Raw genomic sequence first — 24,688 nt, forward strand, 5'->3', positions numbered from 1 at the left:
TAGATAAAGCATCTCAGATGACAGGTGGACCCGCCAGAAGACCACACTTTTCTCGGGCCATTATCTCCGTAACCGTTCAACTTTGGACATGTGTTTTGGGTTATATCGGCATACTTTAACATAAGGAACACCCTCCCGAAGTTTGGCACATTCCTCCTGGGACACCCTGTGTATATATATAAACTTTAATGTAATGGCTATATAAATGAAGTTATAGATAAATAGACTCTGATAACTGGTCTTTCAGTGACTTTCATTTTCATAATTTTATAATGACATATGGTTGTGATACTGAATTTTAAAAAAGGAGCAAAAATTATAAAATTAAACACTGCAATGACAAATTTAAATGTCCAGGGAATTTTAATGTCTCACTGCAGGAGAGATAAAAACATGGAAAATATACAGTTTAACTGGTTAAGGCCCTCTTGTGGATAACCCTTTCAGGGTCTCCTGTCCTTTCAAAGTTGCCCCTACAAAGTCTATCCTGCACTGTTACTCTTTTCATGGTCAATAGTGCCCATTCATCTTCACCATTTTTGTTTTCTCTTCTAGTATTACTTACATTTTATACTGGTCAACAGAAGAGAAGTCTTTCCTCCTACCTCTCCTATATAAATTGCACCATTCTCAAACTTCATTAACAACCAGATTACAGAGTCATAATCCAGAGGATCATAAGCTAACTGCATTACTGTGTATGGATAATTTATATTTCAACTGTCTGAAAATGTTAAAATAGACCTTCAACTATGCCAACTGCCTTTATATTATTAACATATGTTATTTCATATGGAATGAGGTCAACAGCATTTCAAAAGAAAGGTCATACTGAATGAAATTCATATATAAGAAACTTATATTCCACAATAAATTTCCTGTTTACTAAGAGCTGAGACTGGAAGAAAACATATATATATGCATAAAACATAACAGTGACACAAAGCCACTAAAAATCAAAGACAGTAATAAGTTATAAACAACCTCACCTTGTAATGCGCCTCCTATCAAGAAAGCTTGGTGATCCTCTGCGTCTGGGTATAGATGGTGACCGTGAACGGGATGAATGGCTAGTATGAGGGCTTGCACTAGGGCTCTTGTGAGTGGAACGTGATGGACTGCGGGTGTGAGACCTGTTGCTGTGTGAACTATGACCACTGGAACTATTGGTGCTGGCAGTATGGCTATGAGACCTGCTCCGTGATCGTGAGTGTGACACAGAACGAGAACCCGAATGGGTTCTGCTTCGTGACAGGCTGCGTGATGCAGATCGACTGTGTGACCGGGATCCACTGCTACTAGATGACCAGCTCTTTGCACTGTCTCGCCTTGAAGGACTGAAACCATAACTCTTCATGTTGGCCAGTGTTTCGTGTAGATTTTATTACCATTTTTTAATTTTAACTGAAACCATACTTCACAAAATAGTTCATACATCTTCATTGCAGTTCAAAATAAAATAAAGACACTGGAAAGAAAACATGCATTATTTCAGCAAAACATAATGTAGTTATCACAACTTGAAATTTATGTATGAAATCCTATACACCATGAAACTACATCTGAACATTTGTAAAGCAGTGTAGAGTACAATTATTGTACAGAACTATTAGGCTTATTTTGGACTCTATCCGTCGTCTGGTATACATAAGACAAAAAACCACAACATTTCAGAGACTGGATCTGTCTCCATCCTCAGGTGGATGGGGCAGGATAGACCTACTCAGTTGGGCCCGTTAGAAAGTGACGATGGATAGAGTCCAAAATAAGCCTAATAGTTCTGTACAGCATACAACATCATCAGAATCCTTTCAAGTACAATAATTGTTTAAGAAAAATAAACTGTTTTCAAACTACTTTTATAAATGTTATATTTTAGCTTCCTGCTGCACTGACTTATAAAACTATTAATATGAGAAATAAGCCACAGAAACTTCTTCAAGTATGACACTAAGAAAAAATTATAATAAAAATTAATAAGACAGAACTACAGCCAAGTAACAAGCTTAAAGAGCACGGCATTAACACCATGAAGTGCCACTAAATAATTGTACACACTGTAAGAGCTTTAATGTAAATGATCTTAAAACTAGGAACAAAGGAACATGCCAAAAATGAGAATTTAAGAAAGAACAAAAGGAAAATTCTGAAAAGATAAGTTTATTTTTCACAAAATGGATTATATGACTATAATTACTTCTGAAGCTTCTGGTCAGTTCAAAAGTACAACAATCAATAAAACATATTTTAACCAGCATGAAGTATTCACAGGCAATGAGCTACATCAATATGGAGTTAGTATCCAGCAATCGTGACTGATCAACCCCTTATGATGCAGACAGTCTCCAAAACAGTGGATACTAACACCACCCAAGAAGAGTTCATTGCATACAGTCACTGTGAAAACTTCGAGTCATATACGTCTCAAAATGATACTAACAAATTATCTGAAATATGGACCTTTAAAAAGGGGGGGGGAAAGAAGAAGCAAAATCCAAACAAGAGATATGAAATTGTTCAGCAGTACTGAGGGAAAAATACTGTTAATGGAGTTTAATGAGATATGATTACAATGATTTATCATGTAAAATGACTGGATAAAACATTGCATTAGAATTGAAATTTTTAGGAAAGAGACTCATGGGATGACATATATGGTTTAGCCAGATACTAGAAGGCATCAAGAAAAGACAAAAGAAATGGCAGGAAATCAAAAAGAAAGGCCGTAGGAAGACAGAGGAGACTGGAAACTTTTCTCACTGACCCACTAAAAATGTGTATTAGGTATAAAATATGCACCCAAAGAACCTTTAATATTCAATGATATACAGAGTGTCCCAGGAGGAATGGACCAAACTTCGGGAGGGGGTTCCTTATGTTAAAGTATGCCGATATAACCCAAAACACCTATGTCCAAAGTTGAACGGTTACGGAGATAATGGCCAGAGAAGTGTGAAACTTTGACTGGCGTTGCACACTTGTTGATTATAAAATACATATTAAAACTGGCAGGAATATGTGGATTCTGTAATGTTAACAATGTACGTAACATAAAACTAACTTGTGAGTGACATGAAGCCATAAAATTGAAGTACAAAATACTCGCTCGCCATGTCATAATTGTCCTTAGGGTTTCCAAGCACTATACATGACACATAACTTGCAAGCGCTGACGTAATATGGCTGACTGCGGGTTCTGATAAAGCCAACTACATAAGTACGGCTAGGGTGAATCACGGCACTCAAGGACAAACATAGATAAGGCCTCACAGCTGATAGGTATAGTCCGTAGACCCGCTAGAAGACGACACTTTTCTCGGGCCATTATCTCCGTAACCGTTCAACTTTGGACATAGGTGTTTTGGGTTATATCGGCATACTTTAACATAAGGAACCCCCTCCCGAAGTTTGGTCCATTCCTCCTGGGACACCCTGTATATGAGTACTAATACACCTCAAGATAGTCACTGTAAACATTTAAGCAGAGTACTAATCTTAAGGGGCCCATACATGTATGAGTCTCGCTCGCGAGCCTGACCCAGCTCGGGTTCCAATGAGCCAAACTCATCCATGCGTGGGTCGCAAAGTTGGGAGTCAGCTCATGCGTTTGTGGTGGAATTAATCAGAGTTTGGCTCCCGAGTCAAGCTCGCCGAGCCAGACTTGTATGTGTATGGGCCCTTTTAGGTTTTCACAGTCATTCACTGGCTATGCTGATCCTATTTTTGAATGATGGTACCATGTGGAAGTGGAAGTGACTGAGATAAATAAATGATCAGATTATATAAGCGATGTGAGAGAACAGCAGTCACTCGCCACTATGGCAAGGACACAAGAAACAGAGCCATGCCTGGGACAATATGAACAGTGAACATGGAAGAGTGGAAAAGACACCTTTTAAGAGCAGACACTGGAAAGGAAGATAACAGCAAAACCATTATAACAGACACTCCAGAGAGGAAAGGGGGATAACAGCTGAGTTGGGGAGGGGAATGGGAAGGATGACAGAGAGAGGAGAAATGGTGACCTATACTTGGGGGGGGGGGAATCAAACTGTGAAACTTGTTTAGCTGTTTCTGGCTCTGGCAAGAGATCTGTGGGTTGTGTATGCCTATGGTTTTCTCTCTGCTCCCTATACATGAGGATTCCTTTGTCTTTCAAGCTATCATGTGGGATCCCCACTCTCTGTCAAAGTTATGACATAAACTGATCTCAATGGTTTCATGACTGGCTATGCTGGTGTAGCAGGGCAGCTGTGTTGATGCCACTGTATTGTCAAACTGGGTGTGGTGGACTCAGACTAAGTGTTTTGCCATCACCAAGTATTCTGAATAGAGCCAGAGTTCTCTCAAGTGCTACTCTGGGCATTCTGATATCATGCGGCCCACCTACATAATACAGCTGGTCTCACATTAGACTCCCAGAGCTTTTCGGCTTAGGCTGTCTTTGACTGGCCTGTGAACCCTGTGTGTCTTAGGTGATGGGATATGTATTGTTTTTATGTTGTACTATATCAATGGGGGCATGCGGTAGCGTAGTTGGTTGAGGCACTACGCTACAAGCCGGAAGGTCACGGGTTCAAGTCCCGATGAGGCAACTGGATTTTTTTCAACTGACCTAATCCTTTCAGCTGCACTATAGCCCTGGGGTCAACTCAGCCTCTAATAGAAATGAGTACAAGGAATATTCTTGGAATGGGGGTAAAGGGCAGCCGATGCGTAAGGCTGACAACCTTGCTGACATCTATGAGCCGACTGTGTAGAAAATGTGGGAACCTCAACATCGCACAACCCTATGGGCCCCCATGGCCTGTTACAGGGATACCTTTACTTACTTACTTCCTTACTATACACATATTCTACCAATAAAACTGAACAGTTGTATATATGACAGAAAGACAATGACAGTGGGTTTCTACTTGGTAGATACTTCACTTAGCCTTTCCCTAGCATGGACTGCTGTGTGGATTTGTTTGTAGTAGTATCCAGTTTCCTTGAATTATTTTCTAAAGTGGGCAATTTTGGTCTGAAGGTTGGCTCTGTCCAGAATGCCATGTGCCCAATGCATTAACCTTTAAATGCCGGACTTCGAAACAGTGGTAAGCTTGAGCTTGCCGGAGTTTATTTAAATGCCCGCTGCTGGTGCGCGTTTAAATGCCCGTTGCTACTCTGCGTCTAAATGTCCGTTCCTGTTAGGTGCTTAATCAAATTTAAGCATTGTGTTTAAAAATGCTGTATCTAGTTCAATTTTTATGATAAATGGATCTAATTAACTTTGTTTGTATCAGCAAAGAACATAGTGTCGCATATTCTAACGGAAGATTTGAAATTTTTACTACAAAGTGTTATACTCTATTTGCAATATTTTGTTTTAATTTTGATGAGTACTGCAAAAATGGTTTCCCAGTTCTTCACAGAGTTGTTCTGCATTATAAATTCATTTCTGTTTGTAACACTTGACAATTTTGGTCTTCTGCTAGCACTGCTTATACTCTTCAGATTTTTGAATCTTTTGACTGAACGACAGAAGAATGAAAGCATGGCTATTCAAGAGAAAGCTAGAGGGGTCCCTTCTTCAGTGCTAAGACCTTCCGTTAGAGCTGCAAAAGATTATTGCCCCTTCTATTTGAATGAGCAGACAGCTGCATCGTGGCTAAGATACAGAGTGCGATCTGTTTTGTGTGCGTTCGTAGTGAAATTGAATACTGTAGTATAATTTCAGCCTATATATACATCAAGCAGGTAACAACAAAAAGGTATGTACATCGAATTTTACAATATATTTTTAACACATTAATCCGCAGAATCTTCAATAAAATTACTCGATCGTGGATAAGTTTTGGCATAACTCATACGTATATTTCTATTTGCTGTTGTTCATTTAGGTATTATTTTAATTCCTCTATTAGGGTTTTAATCAAGTCTGTCTGGTAATTACTACATTTAAAAATAAATATTTAGGACTGTGCATGCACTTCTACTAGCGGCGTGTGCGCGCGCTTCCACTAGTGGAGTTTAAATGCCTGACTGGCCAAAACGGGGTACTTTGGCCACGACCTTACTCATGACTGGCACAAACGGGGCACTTCGGCGCTTAAAGGTTAAGGTAAAGACAACACAAAATTTCTAGGTAAGAACACAATGCTAGGCAGCATTCAGATACTGGCTTGTGTGCAACAGCTTCCAGTCCTCTTTGTGTCCCAAGGACCTATTGTGACTATTGTAGACGTCAATGTTCAGGAATGGCAAGTGATCTCACACTTCTTGCTCCATCATAAACTTGAAGTCTTGAAGGATGTCACTGAGGTGGCACAAAAATGTGTTCAGCTTGTGTGGACCAAGCAGACAGCAAATGCATCACTGAGGTACCAAAACCAGCAGCTAGGTTTACATGCACCTGCATCCAGCTCCTTGTTAATACCTGGCTATGACAGGGGATAGCAATGGCTCCATGGCTACTCCATCCCACTCACAGAACCAGCAGTCAAACAGGAAGCATACCGACATAGGAAGAGGCTGGTTACATTTTCAGGAAACTGTTGGTCCAGTAAGGTGACGTTCCTTTGAAAGAACAGAAGTGAGGAGTGATCTTACACCAAGGCTGACCATGAGGTCCTCTGGCCTAACAGCCAGTGAGTGGATGGTGTGAACAGTCCCATTTTTAGCCTACTTTCTTTATTTTGAAAAAATAATAAATGGCTTATGAGATCATCTTGCTGCCTGTCCGTGTATCCATCTGTGTCTATGTATCCCCCCTTCCAATTTTTGTTATGAGGCCTATGAGATCACCTTGTTGTCTGATGTGCCCCCCCCCCCTTGATTTTCTATGTGGTCTATGTCATATCGAAGGCAAGTAGGCAATCATTTCTTAAGAGAACTATTCTATTTTTCACCATTCCTTTTGGCCCAGAAACAGTTTTATCTCCTCTCTCCCTCACAGTGAATGACTGTTATCCCATCACTTTGCTTAAACCAGTCCAAATCCTTACCCTAATCACTCAGATCCTGAAGTGAAGGCAGCTGGTTCCTATCACATGCTGGCAACGCAGCCCACTTCCACATGGCATTATCACCGAAAAACAGGATGAGTGTCACTTAAGCATATGTTCAAATACTTAGTTTCAAGATGACACTCTTTTCACAATCTGCTGATCCCCGAATAGAAAATTTTATGATAAATGTAAATATACTGTGGCATGTGAACCCACTGTCAAGCAACGTCAGTGAAAGAAGCAACTACACAACAACCACTGCTAAGTAATGGCTTCACAAACAAGCATGTTTCCACAGCAACAATGGAAGAGATGTTTTCTATGAAGTCCATGCCGAGATGTTTTAACTGGGACCAGTTAACAGTTCTAGTTAGTTACAGAACAGAAAATTGTTAAGAAATTAATGTGTGCTGAAAGAGACTGTACAGTCTTTCAAAGTCATCTTCCATGAGACTACCTGAAGGTCTAGTGCATGAGGAAAATTCACAGCTGAGAGTTACATGAGAAATCTTTGTATGTAATTTATCAACAGAAATGAATATGAACCATTACACTTAATTCAACTTACAGAATTAACTACAAAACATTCTCTAAACAACTACTACTCCTCATCTCATAGCACAGTGGCACTATAATATTGTGACATGTCAAGCCATTGTTGGCCAACGGGATGTGGAATGAGTTGCCACGAAGACAGACTCTTGATAAACAGTCGGCTGCAAAGTTACACAACAGTGGAACAAGGTTATACAACAATAAGGAAAGCGGTGTTTCTCCATGCCGTGCTGTGCTGAGCAGAGCTGAACCGCACTGGTTGCTACACAGCAGTAAACAACTCTCAGCAGCATTGCCAAGCAACGCCTCTGTAAACACAGTGGTCATGCAACAGTGAAACAAGCTGCGCTTTCCGCCTGTCTGAATGAGGGTTTATAAGAGAAACTGGAATAACTAAGTGGCGAGTATTTGGCAGAACAGAAGTCAGTCATTCAGTTGAAGCAGCCGCGGGAAGAAGAAGCGTGATTAGAAGATTTTATGTGCAATAACCGAGAAGGCATTGGGTACTGGGAATGTGTAAATCAGTGACACTTGTACGGCTCTCGTGTATACTGTAAATATGTAGGTCGTACTGAAAGTCATGAGCAACTTTTTTTGCATGCAACCTGGGAATAGCAGACGAAAGAGAGTATGGTGGTAGGTGGAATCAGCTGTTGTGTTAGCCTTGAGTGTCTTGTGATGTCAATAGCTTGCATCACGTGACCAATATCACTCCTAACAAAATGGCCGACAACCATATATCGTTTCGCCAGCGTGCTGTCATCAAATTTCTTGTGAAAGAGGAAATCCTTGCTGCAGAAATTCACCAGACTTCAGCGTGCTTATGGAAGTGTGTGCATGGGTGCAAGCAGTGTTTGAAAATGGGCGTAACATTTTAAAGATGGGAACACTAGCACTGAAGATGAGCCTTGGAGCTGTCATCCTCGAACAGCCTCAACTGAACACAACAAGGAAAGAGTGGATGAGATCATTCAAGATGACAGGCGTGTGACTGTGGACACAATACCTCAAAAACTTGGAATAGGGCACAGTGCAGTACAGGAGATGATTGAAAGCTTGGGCTTTCGGTTATTGACCGAAGACCACAAAGGTCAGCGAAAAGCCATCACCTCAGAACTGCTGCAGAGATATCGACACGAAGGCGATAATTTTTTGCTCTGTATTACGACAGGTGACGAAAGCTGGTTTCACCATTTCGAGCCTGAAACGAAACGGCAGAGTATGGAATGGCACCATTTGCATTCTCCATCAAAAAAGACGGCAAAGACAGTGCCATCAGCTGCGAAGGTGTTGGGCACAGTCTTCTGGGATGCAGAGGCGTTTATTCTGGCCGAATTCCTGGAACCTGTGAAAACCATCAATGCTGCTCGTTATGTCCAGACACTGCACAAGCTCCATCGTGCATTGCGCGATAAACGTCCGGGATGAAACATCATCATCCTGCATGACAACGCTTGCCCCCATGCCACTTGCCTCATATTGGAAGCAATTGCAATGATGGGGTGGGAAGTTCTTCCACACCCCTCCTATAGCCCTGATCTGGCACCCTCTGACTACCATCTTTTCGGATTTATGAAGGATCAGCTGCGTGGACGTTTTGAAACAAGGGAGGCAATTCAGAAAGCAGTGCTTCAGTGTCTTCAGATGGCTGGAATGGAATTTTACAGAAGGGGAATTTTCAAACTCCCAGAACACTGGGAGAAATGTGTAGAAAGAAGTGGCAATTATGTAGAAAAATAAAGAAAGGTCTGTAGATTGAGGTGGTGTATTTGGTTCGTCAATAATAAAGCATGTTACTTTGCTCATGACTTTCAGTACGACCCTTGTAAGTGAAGACTACCAAAGATAGAGTGAATAGATTAGTGTGTAGGGTTTGTACATTGTGTAAACCCGCAACAGTATTATAATTAATTGTAGCTAACGACTTGTAGGTTGTTAATAAAATCAATTAACAATCCAAACGGCATCCATGGTAGCCCAAACACGCTACAATACCTATAGGCACAGGTGTATTAATATTGTTTCCACAGTTATCTTGCCAAATCAAGAGTTGATTATACAAAATTTCATGATACAGGATATAGCACAATCTATTCTGTTCACAAATTTACAAATATATGGACACTAGAAAACATCTATATCTCTTTGCTCAAGTACAGTGTTAGTACCATTATCTACACGTGATAATTATTAGACTGAAATCTTTATAAGCAGTAAATGGATAATGGAAATACACGATGTCACACTTACTTTCCCAGCAGGAGTCAGTGTGAAATCAAAAGATTTAGAACACGTACCTACGACTGTAGGATGACTGTGAGGAGCTACGTGATTTTCGAGATGATTTGTTGTGACCTCGTGACTCAGATCTGGATCGGGATCTTGATCTGCTACTGGACTTGGACTGCTGCCTTCGTCGCAATGCTTCAAGGCCAGGAGAATGAGGTCTCTTTTGGGTAATACTCCCAGATTCTAAAACAGCTGTATCTTTTTTTGATATTTCTGTAGTACCATCAATACTGTTTTTCTCAGTTTCCAAGTTCTTTCTAACTGGTGGTGACCCTGGTGGTTTTGGAATTGCTGAAGGTTGTATAGGTGGAGGATGTTCAGGACTTTTGTGGGGGACGGGTAATTGGGGAGGTGGAGGACTTGATGGTAATACAATATTAACAATCTGCTTTTCTGTTACAATTTTCTCACTGACTTTGTTTTTAGGCTCTTTCTCAGGAAGCGCAATATCTGACACAGATGCTCCATCTGTGGTAACTGCAAGGTCCTTTATTATTTTCTCTTCCTTCACATCGGAAGTTTTCAGCTTGTCATCTTTACATGCTGTTTTTTCCTGACTTCTGAGATCTGGTGATACTTTAGACAGCTTTTTTTCCAGTGTTTCCTTGGCCTTCTCTGCAAGTCCAGACTTAAGCAGTTTTAGTGTTTGAATTTCATTTTCATCCTCCTTTTCTTTTTCTTTGACATCCTTTTCATCTTCCTCTTCTTCTTCTTCCCCACTGGTTGATCGGAGTCTAACCCTAGGGATCACTGCTGGTGTTGGACGTCGGTTTCTTGATTCCGAGCGAGATCGAGACCTAGATGACTTGTTCAGTGAGGCTTTCGTTTTTGCTGACCTATCACTAGTCTTTCCATCAGTACCACTCTTACTGCTTGAAGGTTTGGCATCTATGATATCCTTATACCTTTCAGGGTTTCTCTCTGTTGGAGAATAGCTCAAGCTTGAATTTGCACTGCTGCTGCTATCACTCCTGCTTTTATGTCCTCGTTTCTGTTCACTATCTTTTCTCCTGGTTGTGGGTGTAGGTGACTTAACTCTCTTCTTATGGTTAGACTGCGCACGTCCATGTTTTGGTGAGGGAGTTGACTTTCTGGTTGCTTTGTAATTTCTACTTGGTGATTTAGTCCTGCTTTTGGCCCTCTGCTCATGACGACGATTATATGCTGGAGAATGTGATGTCTGCTTCTTGTCGGTTTTATTATGAGAATGACTGTGGCTCCTTGAGTGCCGCTGAGCTGACTTTGGTGATGCAGATCTGGAATTCTTTCCTGAACGATGGCTACTGATGGGAGATTTGCTTCTGCTTTTAGAGTGTGGCCTTCTCCCTGTTCTGGGGGATGTGGAGTAAAGAGATCGTTTTCTTTTGGGGGAAGTGGATGAATGTACTGCACTGCTCCTTACATCACTATTTCTCTTTGATTGGTGGTTCTTGACAGAAGGTGACTCAGTAACGCTCACTGACCGTTCACGTGCCCGTTTTGCTTTTGGAGAACGTGACACACGTGATGCATTTTTTCTATCTCTTGCATTAGCAGAACTGTAATTTAACACTGAGGAAGACCTGCTTTCACTTCTTGACTTGTGTCGAACTTCTCTTCTGTTTCTAGAAGATTGTTTATTGCTGGACCTATGATTCTGAACAGATGCAGATCTAGAATGGCTCCTGGATTTCCTATTCCGGTTCTTGGGAGAGGCTGAAATATGGGATGATTTTGCTTCTACCACACCTTTGGCTCTTTTAGTAGATGGTGATCGGGCACGACTAGTACTATGCGGACTAGATCTACGATTCTTGTTTGAAGGTGACGCAGATCTCAAACGTGCACCACGCTTGCTTTTAGGAGACTGAGATGAGTGTCTTTTCTTCTGTGAATTATGTACAGTACTCTTAGATTTCTTTGGAGAAGAGGATCGTGAATGACTTACCACACCACCAGATGAAATACTTCGACGCTGTGCCATTTCCAAACTTTCCTTCTTCCTTCTGCCTTCCCTTTCTTTCTGCCTTTTATCCTTCTCCCTTCCTTTATCTCTTGATTCTCTTTCTCTCTCCTTTACTCTTTTTTCTTTCTTTATTTCATCATCACTCTCAATATGTTTCTTACTTCTTGATTCATTTCTCTCCTTACTATCCACTTTATTCGAGTTATCATGGTTACTGTTTCTTGCACCCTGATCACGAGATCCACCATGACTTGTCTGTGGTTTGGACCTAGCGCTATGATTCACTACTGGTGAAGAATCACGGGTTTTGTTACGTCGACTTGATTTTTCTGCAATCTGAGTCTTGGAATGCCATCTTTCAACTTCAGGGTCACTGGAAGTACAAGAAAAAGCATGAATGGTGCATACGTACAAATTTCAAAAAAGACAATGCAGTTATAATGATGCTTGATTCACAATGAGAGTAACTCCATAAGAACCAATGTCAAAATGGATTTATATGTTACAAATTTTGAACAATTTATGTGGGAGTGTGTCCACATACATATGCACAAATATTAACATTGTCATTCTATAGCAGTACTGTTACTGAATGTCCAAAAATCAGAGAAAGATAAAATATGCATGCAACATTTACAGTTTCGATTTGAAGTATTTTGTATGTATTGTAAACTCCAGGTTATCCATTATCCATGTAAATGCAACTGTCATGCAGATAACATCTCAAGGAAATTGAACGATTTTATACAGTTACTTCCAAAACAAAGCTGCAATGCATATCACTTCCCTCATACAGGTGCCATTACAGTTGTAGTGATACATGATTAATTACAGTACAGGTTAATTCAATCTGTGATCATGTCTGAGTACATTTCAACCATTCACCATGAATCCACTATATCTCTTAAGAGGACTCCTGTGTAAACACTGAAATGAAAGTGCATTGCTCTGATTTTTAAACAGAAGACAGAAATATTAAAGATCATAAATGGATGAGAATTGTATGGAGATTAGGTTTTGCAAGGGTCTCCACCATGCAACGATCAGATTCATGTATCTGGAACACCCAATTCCCCGTACACACCAGATAATGGGAAGTTCAAGGTACAAAGAAGTTCAGCCAACAGTTATGATACTTCAAGCAGCTGCTCAAAAGATTCAGTCGCCACACAGTGACTCACATGTTGATATAAACAGTTTCTTGCAATACAGCTGCTGTGAGAAGACATGCACAATTCTGTCTGTGTCAAACCACATTAACCCTTACACTGCTGCGGTCGACATAAGCCGATCTCTGAAAAACATGGCACCCTTTCTGTGATTGACAAAACCCGTATTGTGACTTAAGAGTTTCAAATCTCAGGTTTCTTTGCACCAATCTCATTCAAACTTGGCAGGTTCATAGATTCATCTGGGAACGTAATGAACCATCATTCATTTCAATGGCTACATTATTCTGCCCTCTAGCTTAAGAAATGTAAAAGGTTGCATCTGCAGAGCGAGGCACGTGCTCTGTGGTAATGTGGCGCGGGTATTTCACAGGGCTACTAAAAATGGCTTCGTATAGTGTGCAGTGCTTTCTATAATAGTTTTAAATAAAGTTGTGGACTTTGGTCAACATGTGACATAGTGATAAGATTAACTAGGATAGTGAATTTTGTACTATTTTGGCCATCTTGGACAACACTGATTTAATGGACTTTTCCCCTGTGAAAAATACTGAATAATTCAACATTTTTGCAACTTCTGATGCCTGTTCCCTGTCTGAGGTAAGATTAGTTACATTTTATCACAAATTTTCATACTTTGCACCTAATTTATAAATGATTTATTCAAAAATAATTCAGCACAGACGGTACAGAGAGTTACTTAACATACTAGCAGTGAAAGGGTTAAGATACAGTAATAAAACAACTAGTTTCTTGCTATGAATTACACTTATGCATATTTTCAATAGGAAAACGGAGCTGCATACAAACATAAAAAATTTAATGCAGCATCAGGGGTGTTCCCAATGAACAAATAATGAATAGAGGACCACAGCTGTCATGTTTCCTGAATCCCAATATGTGTAATTTTTATGTGAACAAACTTGAAGCAAGAAGTCTACAGAAATAATCCACACTCTGGTGCCTTTATAGATCACAATCCAGAATGTTATTCTAGAAATTACAGGTGAATTTTAACATGCCATAGAAATGTTTACCTCAGTGTGAATTGCAGTGATTCTGGAGAATGCTACTTTCAACAGCTACTGTAACAACAGATATGTAAAGTGGTATACTGAACATATTTCTGAGCATGAATGGGAACCTCAAATTAGGCTGCATGTCTTATCAGAGAGAAATTAAACAATGGTCAGCATCTCACTCTACAAACAGGCAGTAAATAAGGATGCAAAAGAAAGAACGAACCTCTGCATGTATAACACAAGCAACTTGGATTTTTCTACAACTCAAAGGTTTGGAATAAATGGACTGTTCTTACTACTCATATATTACACTTTGTTTAGTGTTATAGTGCTGTGGAACCAAGTAGTGATTTTATGTGCCACTGGTGCACCCAAGAGGAAGTTGCTGCATCACAACATTTCACAACATAATGAATATATGTCATAGGTGTGCAGTGATATTACCCTGAACTATTAGCTTTATATGTATGATCAAGTTCATATGATGGATATGAAGGAATGCTGGTTCATAAGGCACAGTGTACAAATCGTACCATTCCGCAAAGCTTCTACTGCTGTTGTGAGAGGAGAATAGGAAGTAAGAAACAATTACAACAGTAATAAGAGCGAACATCAAAGCCATAAACTGTGATGGCTCTTATCCCATCCAGACCTGGCATTCAGCATGTTCAGGAGCTCCATGTTTAAATATCAGAGTAGCAAATCATTAAAGGTAGGTATTCTGTAAATGTGAGCATAACCATGGTTGTGAACATACCACAGCCACAGAAGACAACACAGTTCACAGGCAGTAAGCCCAAATTATAACAACAAGTGCTAAGAGAACACACAGCAATGTCCTTATCTCACTCGACATATGTGGGCAAGAATACTTTTTGCTGGATGAATTTAAAAAATGAAAAGTAAAATAGAAGGTACCTGAAAAATACAAGCACATGACCTTATAAATGTGTACACCTGCAACTGACATGCTCACACTACATGCAATTTATCTTCCTCTGTTATGTGTATTTTGAAAATTACCAAATTTTGTTGCAGTTCTGCACCTGATTGGTAAATTATGTTATGACATTGTATCATATATCACAAAGCATCAAACAAGATGCTATGCAATCACTGCAAATGACAGATTAGGAGGGATGGCCTACTTCACAGTATTACCCAACATTTATGTATGATATGAGGTTCTCAACTGTGGTTATGAAGAGTTCTATCTTCTGGGACATAACGCTGTGTAGTCCACTGAAAGTCAATAAAAGTCTCAGAGGAACATTTTGCCTCCATCTTCATGAACAAAGACTAAGCCACGCAAGAAACCAGCGTGAAGCAGGCAGCAAGCGATGGAGGAAGATGTTGCTTTGAAATGTCAGCTAACTTCTGATGACTACATGGTGTTACACCCTAGGGGACAGAACTCTTCTTGTTCACTGTTTGTCTGCAATGTCTGAGAAAAACCACTAAAGGCCCAGAGCTAGCTGGTTCCTGGCAGCATTCAAACTGGATACAGTACCCCTCAAATTCTGCTAAAGATGCCACTCTTGCCAACCTACTTCAAATAAATTTACAGACATAATATTAGAACATTCATGGATAAAACACTACAGATAAATATTATCTGTATGTGCAGTTTCTCTCTTTTCTGCTCAAATCTTTAAAACTCAATGACAGGGAGGAGGAAAATAAACAACAAATTACTTTGCATTCTGTTGAATAAAAAATAAACTGCTTTATTTTTGGGGAAGTCATGAGAAATCTTTATGACCTCCTATATTACACAATACTAGTAATTACAGCCACTGAATATGTATGCTACAGACAAAAGAGGCTTATCTCTAAAATGAACAATACATATCAAGATCACTAAAACATATATGACAAAACAAGAGCAGTATCCTCACTCAGAATGTTTAACACTATCTAAGGATTCATGGATATTCAGGAGTTTCTCCTGCTTCTCTTGTTACAACAGACAAATCACACTTGCCATATTACGCAATATATTTCAGACTTAAAAACAAAACATTTTTCTTTAATACAAGGTTTTCTTAAAGAGAAAGTTACTGAGTCTGAAAATACTTGTATTCAGACTAAAAAAAAGTAAACAAATAGTCTGATATGTAGGATTATCCAGGAACTTTACTAATCGAATTTAGCTCAATTCCATATACAGACAGTTTTATATGGCAAGCTAGCATAAAAGGCAAGTTTCTATCTTGACTACTCACCTATCAGATGAACTTTCATGAGATGTATCTGGCTTTTTCTTGGACCCACTTCCTACTCGTTTCCTCTGAAGGTACAGAAAAGAGACTAAATTATGGATAGTGTTTCTAAACACAAATAAATAACACACAATTACATGACACACACTAATTATAGTAATGATAGGCATTGTAAAAGGGATAAATGGTTCAGTTCCATTTTAAATGAGGATAACAAAAAACTTAAAATGGGACAACTCTTTTCTGTACATCTGACATCGGACTGGTGCGAAGAAAATGAAAGAATGATGCATCATGTTCCCTGAAAGCATATTAAATTTTATGAATAGTGAAGTTTCTGATAAATGTAAAATGAACCCTATAATAACAAGATTGATAGCAATATTTGATTAAAAATAGTTACAAGACAAAATAAGGATCCCCTTTAAAATCTGCAATGTCCATTTGAAGTAATTCCTACCTTTGTGAACGGTTTTGGAATTACAGTTTCACGTAAAACTGGAATTATACTGGATCAATACTAACCAATATGAAATTCACAACTGTTTCTGCTGTAAATTTCCAGTACCTGGCTTCAATGGTATCTGACAAGTAGATTATGAGATGAAACAGCACTTTTACAACCTGTTACTTTGCATGGAAGTGTTTTCAGAAAAAGTGCTATATATATGTAAAAACAGAAGTTACTGCTATTTAAACAGTACTGAGTTACATACCACATATATAAATTTGTGAAACTGTGTGCCATTCCATAAAATACTGTAATGCAAAAATATTCTAATTTAAAATAAATTTATCATTGCACTCAAATTTATGTGCAAACATATACGGAAACATACAGAAATACAGAAACCTTAATTTCCATCTACTTATTTATTTTAGTCTCTCACTTCTGTGAAAACAGGGTCTCCAATTCTCTAGACATACTGCTGCCAACAGTTTAACATGAATAATTTCTTATCACAGTTTTACTGCAAAACCACCACTACTGTCATTATCATCTATATCCACAATAAAATATTATAAACTGCTTGAAATGTAACTGCTCTATAACATAGGCATATGGGGCTTTATTAATTGAGCAACACACATATAAAATCTCACATAGAATACAGTACATCAAGAAATCATGTAACTCTGTATAAATGCAATATAAATGTATATAAGGAATTACTATACCTAATAAAAATCAATTATACATACTAAAACCAAATGATAAGATATATTTCAGTTACTGCATTACACACTCTATACTTAAATGAAGTAAAGAATATGAATATTACTCTGAATATATTTATGTATTTTATAACTTCTTGGCAAGATCTTAAAACAATAAACTAATCACTATACTCTTTCTAGTTTGGGTATATTACAAATTGTCTAATACTCCCTTCTGGTTTTATTTACCCTTACAACAGAGAGCTTATATGTCACAAGTACTATGCCTGTATCTTGATATGCTATGTACACAATCTATTAGATGTGTGGAAAATGTAATTGTCCCATTTTAACACATTATATTTCTAACATTCTACATACTGAATACACAGATTTATGTAACAAGCCCTAAGGAGACACCATTGGTAAAATTAATATTTCTAAATCAATTAAAATATTACATAAAATACTGTCTGAAATATGGTTCCTTTCAGATCGTTAAACACAAATTACAGTCCTTCTGCACTAGGTGTGGAAGGAACATTAACAAATGGACCAACATGCCAGACGGAACATATGCACCGCATCTATGTATCTACTTCAGATGAAATACTTTTCTCCTTATGATCTTCAGCCAGGATGAAAAACCTTAGTGTACACAGAAATAATGCTTGCACATTTATTTATGAATGTGTCTTAATATTCTCAGAAGTACTCTGTATATTGATGCTGACCTGTCCTGTCTTATTTTGATATAATCTTAATGGGCTTCGTTATACTCTTACTCATCAGGTCCATCCTCAGAAGCTCAGACTCATGACTATTGTTCTGTTTACTTTAACATACTAAGTAAGAAAATACGGTATTACAAGAAGGACCAATTATGACGGCAAACAAAAATTAACATTCCATTGGAATCTCCTTTGGGAGTTATTAGTCCTGTTCCTGTTTTGCTGTTCTACTCAACTGATCTGAGCACGCTGCCTGGGAAACATCAATACAGTAACATATAAACACAAAAACTGTACAAACAACACACATGGAAGTCTTTAAAGGAACATATCAAAGAACAAAAATACAACTACACGAGTTTAAGAAAAGCAAGATTGACAAGAAAGCTAAATAACACAACTTTCCACGTACATTACAAACATGCATGTGTAGTAGACGTAACACCCAAAAATGCTGACTGATAATTATAAATTGCTTCTGCTCATTCTATTTCTAAGTTATTTAACCTTTTCGCACTCAGTCTATTTTCCAAGTACCTGGCCTAAAACACTTAGGCGAATCTGGCTCAATTTAAAAGTCTCACTTAAAAAAATTGCAAAAAATACGTTGGACAAAGACATATGAAAAAAATCACTTATTCACTATAAACAGCATATTTAAACAAAAACAGTCTACAAGTGCTATCATTATAAATAATTAAAAAAAATAAAATAAAACTGAAAGAATTAAAGATCAAAATTTTAAATTTACATAATTTAGGAAAAAATAATACTATCTTTTTGGCCTTCTTTCCTTGTCACCAAGTCTTAAAAAAAAGTAAAGCTATCCCTGTAACACGCCATGGAGGCCCATAGGGTTGTGAGACATTAAGGGTCCCACATTATCTAGACAATTGGCTCAAAGATAGCGGTAAGGTTGTCAGCTTTACATGTCGGCCGCCCTTTACTCCCCAGGAAAATTATTTAATTAATTCCTGGTACTCATTTCTGTTAGAGGCTGAGTCGACCCCAGGGCCATAGTGTGGCTGAAAGGATTAGGTCAATTGATAGAAATCCAATGACCTCATCGGGACTTGAACCCGTGACCTTCCGGCTTGTAGCATAGTGCCTCAACCAACTACGTCACTAAGCCTCCAAGAAAGATAATTCTTTCTCTGTAAATTTTGATATAAGTTTTATGCATGAAGAGCTCTTTGGTCTGGAACTATATCACATTATGTAAAACACTTCATACTGTCACATGTTGGGTGTATAATGCGACAAATAACTTCACGCCTTGTTGGTTATAGCGAATTTATTCCACTCGCTCTTACAATCACACAAATTATAATCTGACAATTACTGCCATCGGCAGTATCACAAATACTAGACTACAACTGAAAAGCTGACTGCCTGGCTAACTTGTAACTTGAGAACTCGAGAACTGCTGCCTTAAGAACTGTAACTTCGGCGGCAGCTATGTTTTTAACTCACTCACGCTTACTGCTCAGCTGGCTTTTATTCTGTTCGCCGTTGCCTGTTGCCCGTGTCACCAGTGTCGTTGCGTGCCATGTTACAGTAGGAAGCGGTGCCGCATCACAGTGGGGAGTTCTGCCACGTCACAGTGCGGGGTGGGGTGGGGTGGGGAGTGCTGACTCACCTGTTACGTCGCCGCTGGCAGAGGGGGGGGTGTCCTCCATTGTGCAACATGTCACAATACATTCCTTTTGCAGTTAGCAACTGTGTTTAGGGAACCATTCTCCATGCAGCCCCTTGTTGCATCTGATGCATACTGTTCAGGCTCTCCTTCTTGCTGCAGACAATACACTGGGATTCTTTCTTTTCCTGAGCCCTAGTGGTCCCTGAGGATCATCTGCTCCAGCATTGTCCTTCAGCGCCAACCACTCCTCCCCCAAGCTCTCAAATATGGACACAGTGTAGCCGCACCTGGATTTCAGTTTGCCAGGCTCCACGTAGTTTTCCTTGTACAAATGTAGCTATTCAAACACCACCCTTGCTATGATGTAGAAAGCTACTTTTTCCAACAATGCACTGGCTGCCTTTCATCCAAATATGTGTACAGCAACATGTCTGAAGGGTCAATGCCACCCATAAACTTATAGTGGGATGTGATGATTTTTGGTTTTATTTGTGGATTGCCACCATGTCTTTCCTCTTCTTGGGCCGTGGCATGGCTGGCGAGAATAATGACAAGATTTTTTGTGACTTCTTCTCATGGAAAACACATGCAAGAAGGGGATCAGATCTGCAATATATTTTTTGTCCAACTGCAAATTTGTTCCTGAATTGCTGAGTAAAAGTTTCCTATTTCTTCTAACAGTACCAGTGATGTAAGTCCTTAGCTGATGGAAATGGCGGACAAGTGGAGCAGACAGGAAATAGTTGTCAATGAAGACATGGTAGCGTTTGGTGATGTACCCTCCAATCTCAAGCAGTTTTTCCATGACAATGTACCTCAGGCCATTTTTTAGGATGTTGCCTTTGTCTTCCTGAGACCTGGCCTCTCTGTGTGTTAAAAATCCCAGGCAGTATTGGACATATAGTCACACAACATCCAAAATCTGATTCCCTAATGGTGGTGGTGCTTGTTGGGCAAATACTGCATGAAACTGGTTTTGTTCCTGGTACCTATCAGGCTTTTGTCAACACTTAATTTCTTGATGAGGGGTGTAGTGATGCCTGACTACCCTGCCTGCATGGTCTGCAAGGGACTGGTACCTTGCACAAGGATCAGAGTCTAGTTCTCTGTGGCCTGGCAATCCTTCGTTGCTGACAAGGTGGAACAAGCACAGCAGGTGGGAAAAGCGATGCTTGGCAAACATTTTCCCAAATGGTAGGGTGCTTGGGAACATAGAGTGGAGAAGTGTGATGCTATGGTTGGCTCCTTGATGATGCCCATATTTAGAATAGAGGCCAGGAATCCTTTCATCTCATGCATGGCAATTCCGGTCCAGTTCTTTAGTGGGGTGGGAACATTACCCACTTTACTGCTAATCAGTTACTGCACATATCTGCTGGATTCTGTCACTATGAGGGTAAGGAGCAGGTCCATGAAGAAGAATGGAAGCAAGCAACAGGAGGAGAATCAGGGGGAGGCATATGCGTAGGTCCAGAGTGTTCTTGGAACTGGAAAGGAAGATGAAGAGGTTGCTCAGGTGACAGAATTTCACTGTAGTCTTCATCATCCATGTCATCCTTTTCACTATCAGGCATAGGGTGAGCAGCTGGGAGTGTGGCATGTGGGGCATCTTCTTCTTCACTTTTATAATCACTGTCACTTTCCGGAATAAAGTCACTAGCACTGTAAACTGTATCTAAATATTCCAACATGTCAACTACACTACGGCTTGGACCAGCCACTGTCTAGTTAAAAATGTAAAATAACTAACTATATACACTATTAACTCTGAAAAATATAATGAAAATCATATTTTAAAAACAAAATACCATCACTAAACTATGATATATTCACAGCAAAACAACTAAAACAACAGACCAAGAAAGCACTGAACCACCAAGTAAACATGTGAGCTCAACATAATTAATTTGATTCAAACAAATATTTTTTGCAAGCAAAGGGACGTCATTTGGGTAAAAAAGTGTGAAAGAGACCTTGGAGAATTGGGTACTGTCTTGTGCTGACACCTTTGAGACATTTATATAATTAAAAGAGCATGGTTTAGATAGAGCCGATAGATCAGTCGCCTGAATGTTCTGACCATTACCTGACACGCTGATGGATAAATGCGCTGAGTGTATAAGGGTTAATGACACTTCTAGTATCAAGACAATACAGTGTCAAGCTTCTGCAAACAAATCACTTCATATATCAGTACAAAGGACTAAATGGCCAACAAATACACTTTGTGACATAACATACAGGCAAGAATATTGGATAATATCCTGTTTCAACTTAAAAAATCATCAATGTTAGCCAATGTGCCAGTATTTGTCAAAAACTGTGCTCATTTATTTCTCACACAATTCAGACATGGCTTTGCTGTTATGGCCAATATAATGAACTCCAAATCTTTGTTCTGGTGCATTACACCAAAGCTCTCACCCTCTATACACTCAGCTATATCAAATGAATGTAATTTCCTTATTCAGGAGCTAAATGTGTGCAAAATCTGAAAAAATTCCCCCTTAAAGCACAGTGGTTACTATCATTTGCTTTAATATTAAAAAGCTCTGTATTTTGCCCACACTGTGAATTTATAAATCTTGTATGATACTTGCAACAAACAATGATTATTTCCCTAAACAGTATTAACCAGTTGGTCTTTGCAACAGAGATATGGTGTGTTTAATGTAAGGTACTAACTTAAGTTTTAAATATTAAAAATTCAGGCTTCAAAGGGTTGTTAATCTTCAAACAATGCATCATGCCTCAAGGACTTCCTTACAAGTCCGTCAGAAATTGAGTAAGAAGTCACATGATAACTTGAAAGTCTTTGTTTAATACAACTGTTCAAAAGCAGCATTTTTGTATGTTTGATATTAAAAACAGAAACATGAGAACATAGTATATGTGCAATTTTACATTTGGTTATAAATAATACTGTATAACGAAACCACCGCCACCAGAATTGCAATACTCTTTATAACGGATACTTACTCAATGACATGGGATCCTAGGATATGGCGCGTGGTGTTATAAACAAGAACAATTTTTATTGCTCTAGATTTGATTCTACTCTGTATTATTCACAACGAATAAGCCCTTCAAGACATCTGACATATTTTCTTTTGTTGTTAAAGAGGTCATGCAAACACTTGAAAAATACTTAAAGAGGGAAGATGGGTGGGACAAGTTGAGTCCTTTTCTAGCAATAACTAATTTAGGAATATCTGGTGGACAATAAAATGAAACAACAGAATTATATCTACAGAAGAGTAATGTTAATCCCTATCTGCAATATTGAGTGATAAGGGAAATTCAAAGAATTATTTCAAAGGTTACCTCATATCTTGTACTGAAATCTTACTGAGTGGAGGAAAGCAAATTTTAGCAAAAATTCTTTATTGAATATTTTCAGTATACAGTGTTTCACGACTTTAGGGCATAACTGCAGGAGGTGATTTCCCAGGTCTTTGTGATCAAAAAAGTTCATATAAACATGTGTCCGATTTTGGACGGTTACGGAGTTATGACTGTTTTAAACTCAGAATAGAAGGTAACGATTACTGACAATAAATGGAACAAAATAATAAACCAGCATAATACATGATACATTTAAAGTATGAATGTAAAGTTAACTTCGTGAAGTTACTTTTATCTGAACTGATTGGTGCTTAGAGCTGATTTTCGAAAATGCCACCGCCGGCCGCAACACAGGATGCCGCTCGGTTGTGAATCGCGCGGGTAGCACGTAGCAGCTTCAGCTGGCTGTTTCGTATGTGGTCAGCGGCATCCAGAATGCGACCGAGCAAAGCATCTCGTGTTGCCACCTTCACACTGTAAACCAGTTCTTTCATCCATCCCCACACACAATCAGAAAGCTTAAGTCTGGAGACCTGGCTGGCAATTCTTCGCGTACTCGTACGTGGACTCTGGTGTACCATATGAACAATGCCTTCTTCATTTACGCCTTCATTAACACCATGCTCGGCTGCAATATGAATGCCAGGAAGTCTACCGGTATCTCGCAATGCCTGGTAAACTCCAGTAAACACTCTCCGGTTCGGTATTCTACGATTCAGAAACCGTTGCTGATATTCAGCTACAGCAAGAACTGAGTTACCATCACAAAACCCGTACACATAAATCATATCTGCATACTCCTCAAATGAAAATGTAAATGGCATCGTAAACGTAACAGACGCACCGAGATGAGAACTGTTCTGAACACCAGTAGCCGCCATACTAGCCGTGGCCGACCAAGCCTTAGGTACCTCTCAAGTGTCGAGAGAACGACAACGCTGTCTGTAGCTGGTTAAAAATAGCGAGCTGTCAGATGATAGACGCGGTTCACACGAGGGCATGTACGGGAATGAAAACACGGTCATAACTCCGTAACCATCCAAAACCGGACATATGTTTATATGAACTTTTTTGATCACAAAGACCTAGGAAATCACCTCCTACAGTTATGCCCTAAAGTCGTGAAACACCCTGTATAAAGTTTATGCTATACACTATAAGATATTATTTAAGTTTTACTACCACCATACACAATTAATTTACAGGAATTAATTCGGCCTTATATTATTAAGCTGCATATATGAAATAACACACTTATTATCCTGATTCAATGACAATGTTCTAAGCCCTTACCAGTTCCTTTAATATAGAGCGTACAAGAGTTTTATTCATAAACAAATCACATCCACTCAAACACACATTTCATGTATTATGTTGATGCATTTATATTAATGAATGAATATGTTTACACTAAATAGGCACATTACAAATAATCACAAAGACATTCTTACTTCTATAAATGATTGTAAATCACTGTGTTCAGAAGGATTACTTCTTAATTTGTAAACATCTCAGAAGGGAAACTAATGGATGTGACAGCAAAAACTCTCATACAAAATAAATAATTACAGCTGGTACTGACTTCTGCAACAACCTAAACTATCATTACAGAGAATGAGCTTTC

The 24,688-nt window shown here is 39.0% G+C and overlaps 1 protein-coding gene across 3 annotated transcripts in view; it reads right to left on the bottom strand.

The window, feature by feature from the left end:
* Positions 1–24,688, bottom strand: part of LOC111874764 (serine/arginine repetitive matrix protein 2) — an 87,686-nt gene that overhangs the window by 18,200 nt on the left and 44,798 nt on the right. For all 3 annotated transcript variants that reach the window (XM_023870536.2, XM_033755577.1, XM_033755578.1), the window contains 3 exons: positions 16,195–16,259; positions 9,842–12,151; positions 990–1,337 (listed from right to left, as the gene is read on the bottom strand). In XM_023870536.2, coding sequence (XP_023726304.1) covers positions 990–1,337; positions 9,842–12,151; positions 16,195–16,259 — 2,723 coding nt within the window. The remainder of the gene's footprint in view (positions 1–989; positions 1,338–9,841; positions 12,152–16,194; positions 16,260–24,688) is intronic.

This window comes from Cryptotermes secundus, unplaced genomic scaffold (genome assembly GCF_002891405.2).
Source record: "Cryptotermes secundus unplaced genomic scaffold, Csec_1.0 scaffold838, whole genome shotgun sequence".
Taxonomy (NCBI): domain Eukaryota; kingdom Metazoa; phylum Arthropoda; class Insecta; order Blattodea; family Kalotermitidae; genus Cryptotermes; species Cryptotermes secundus.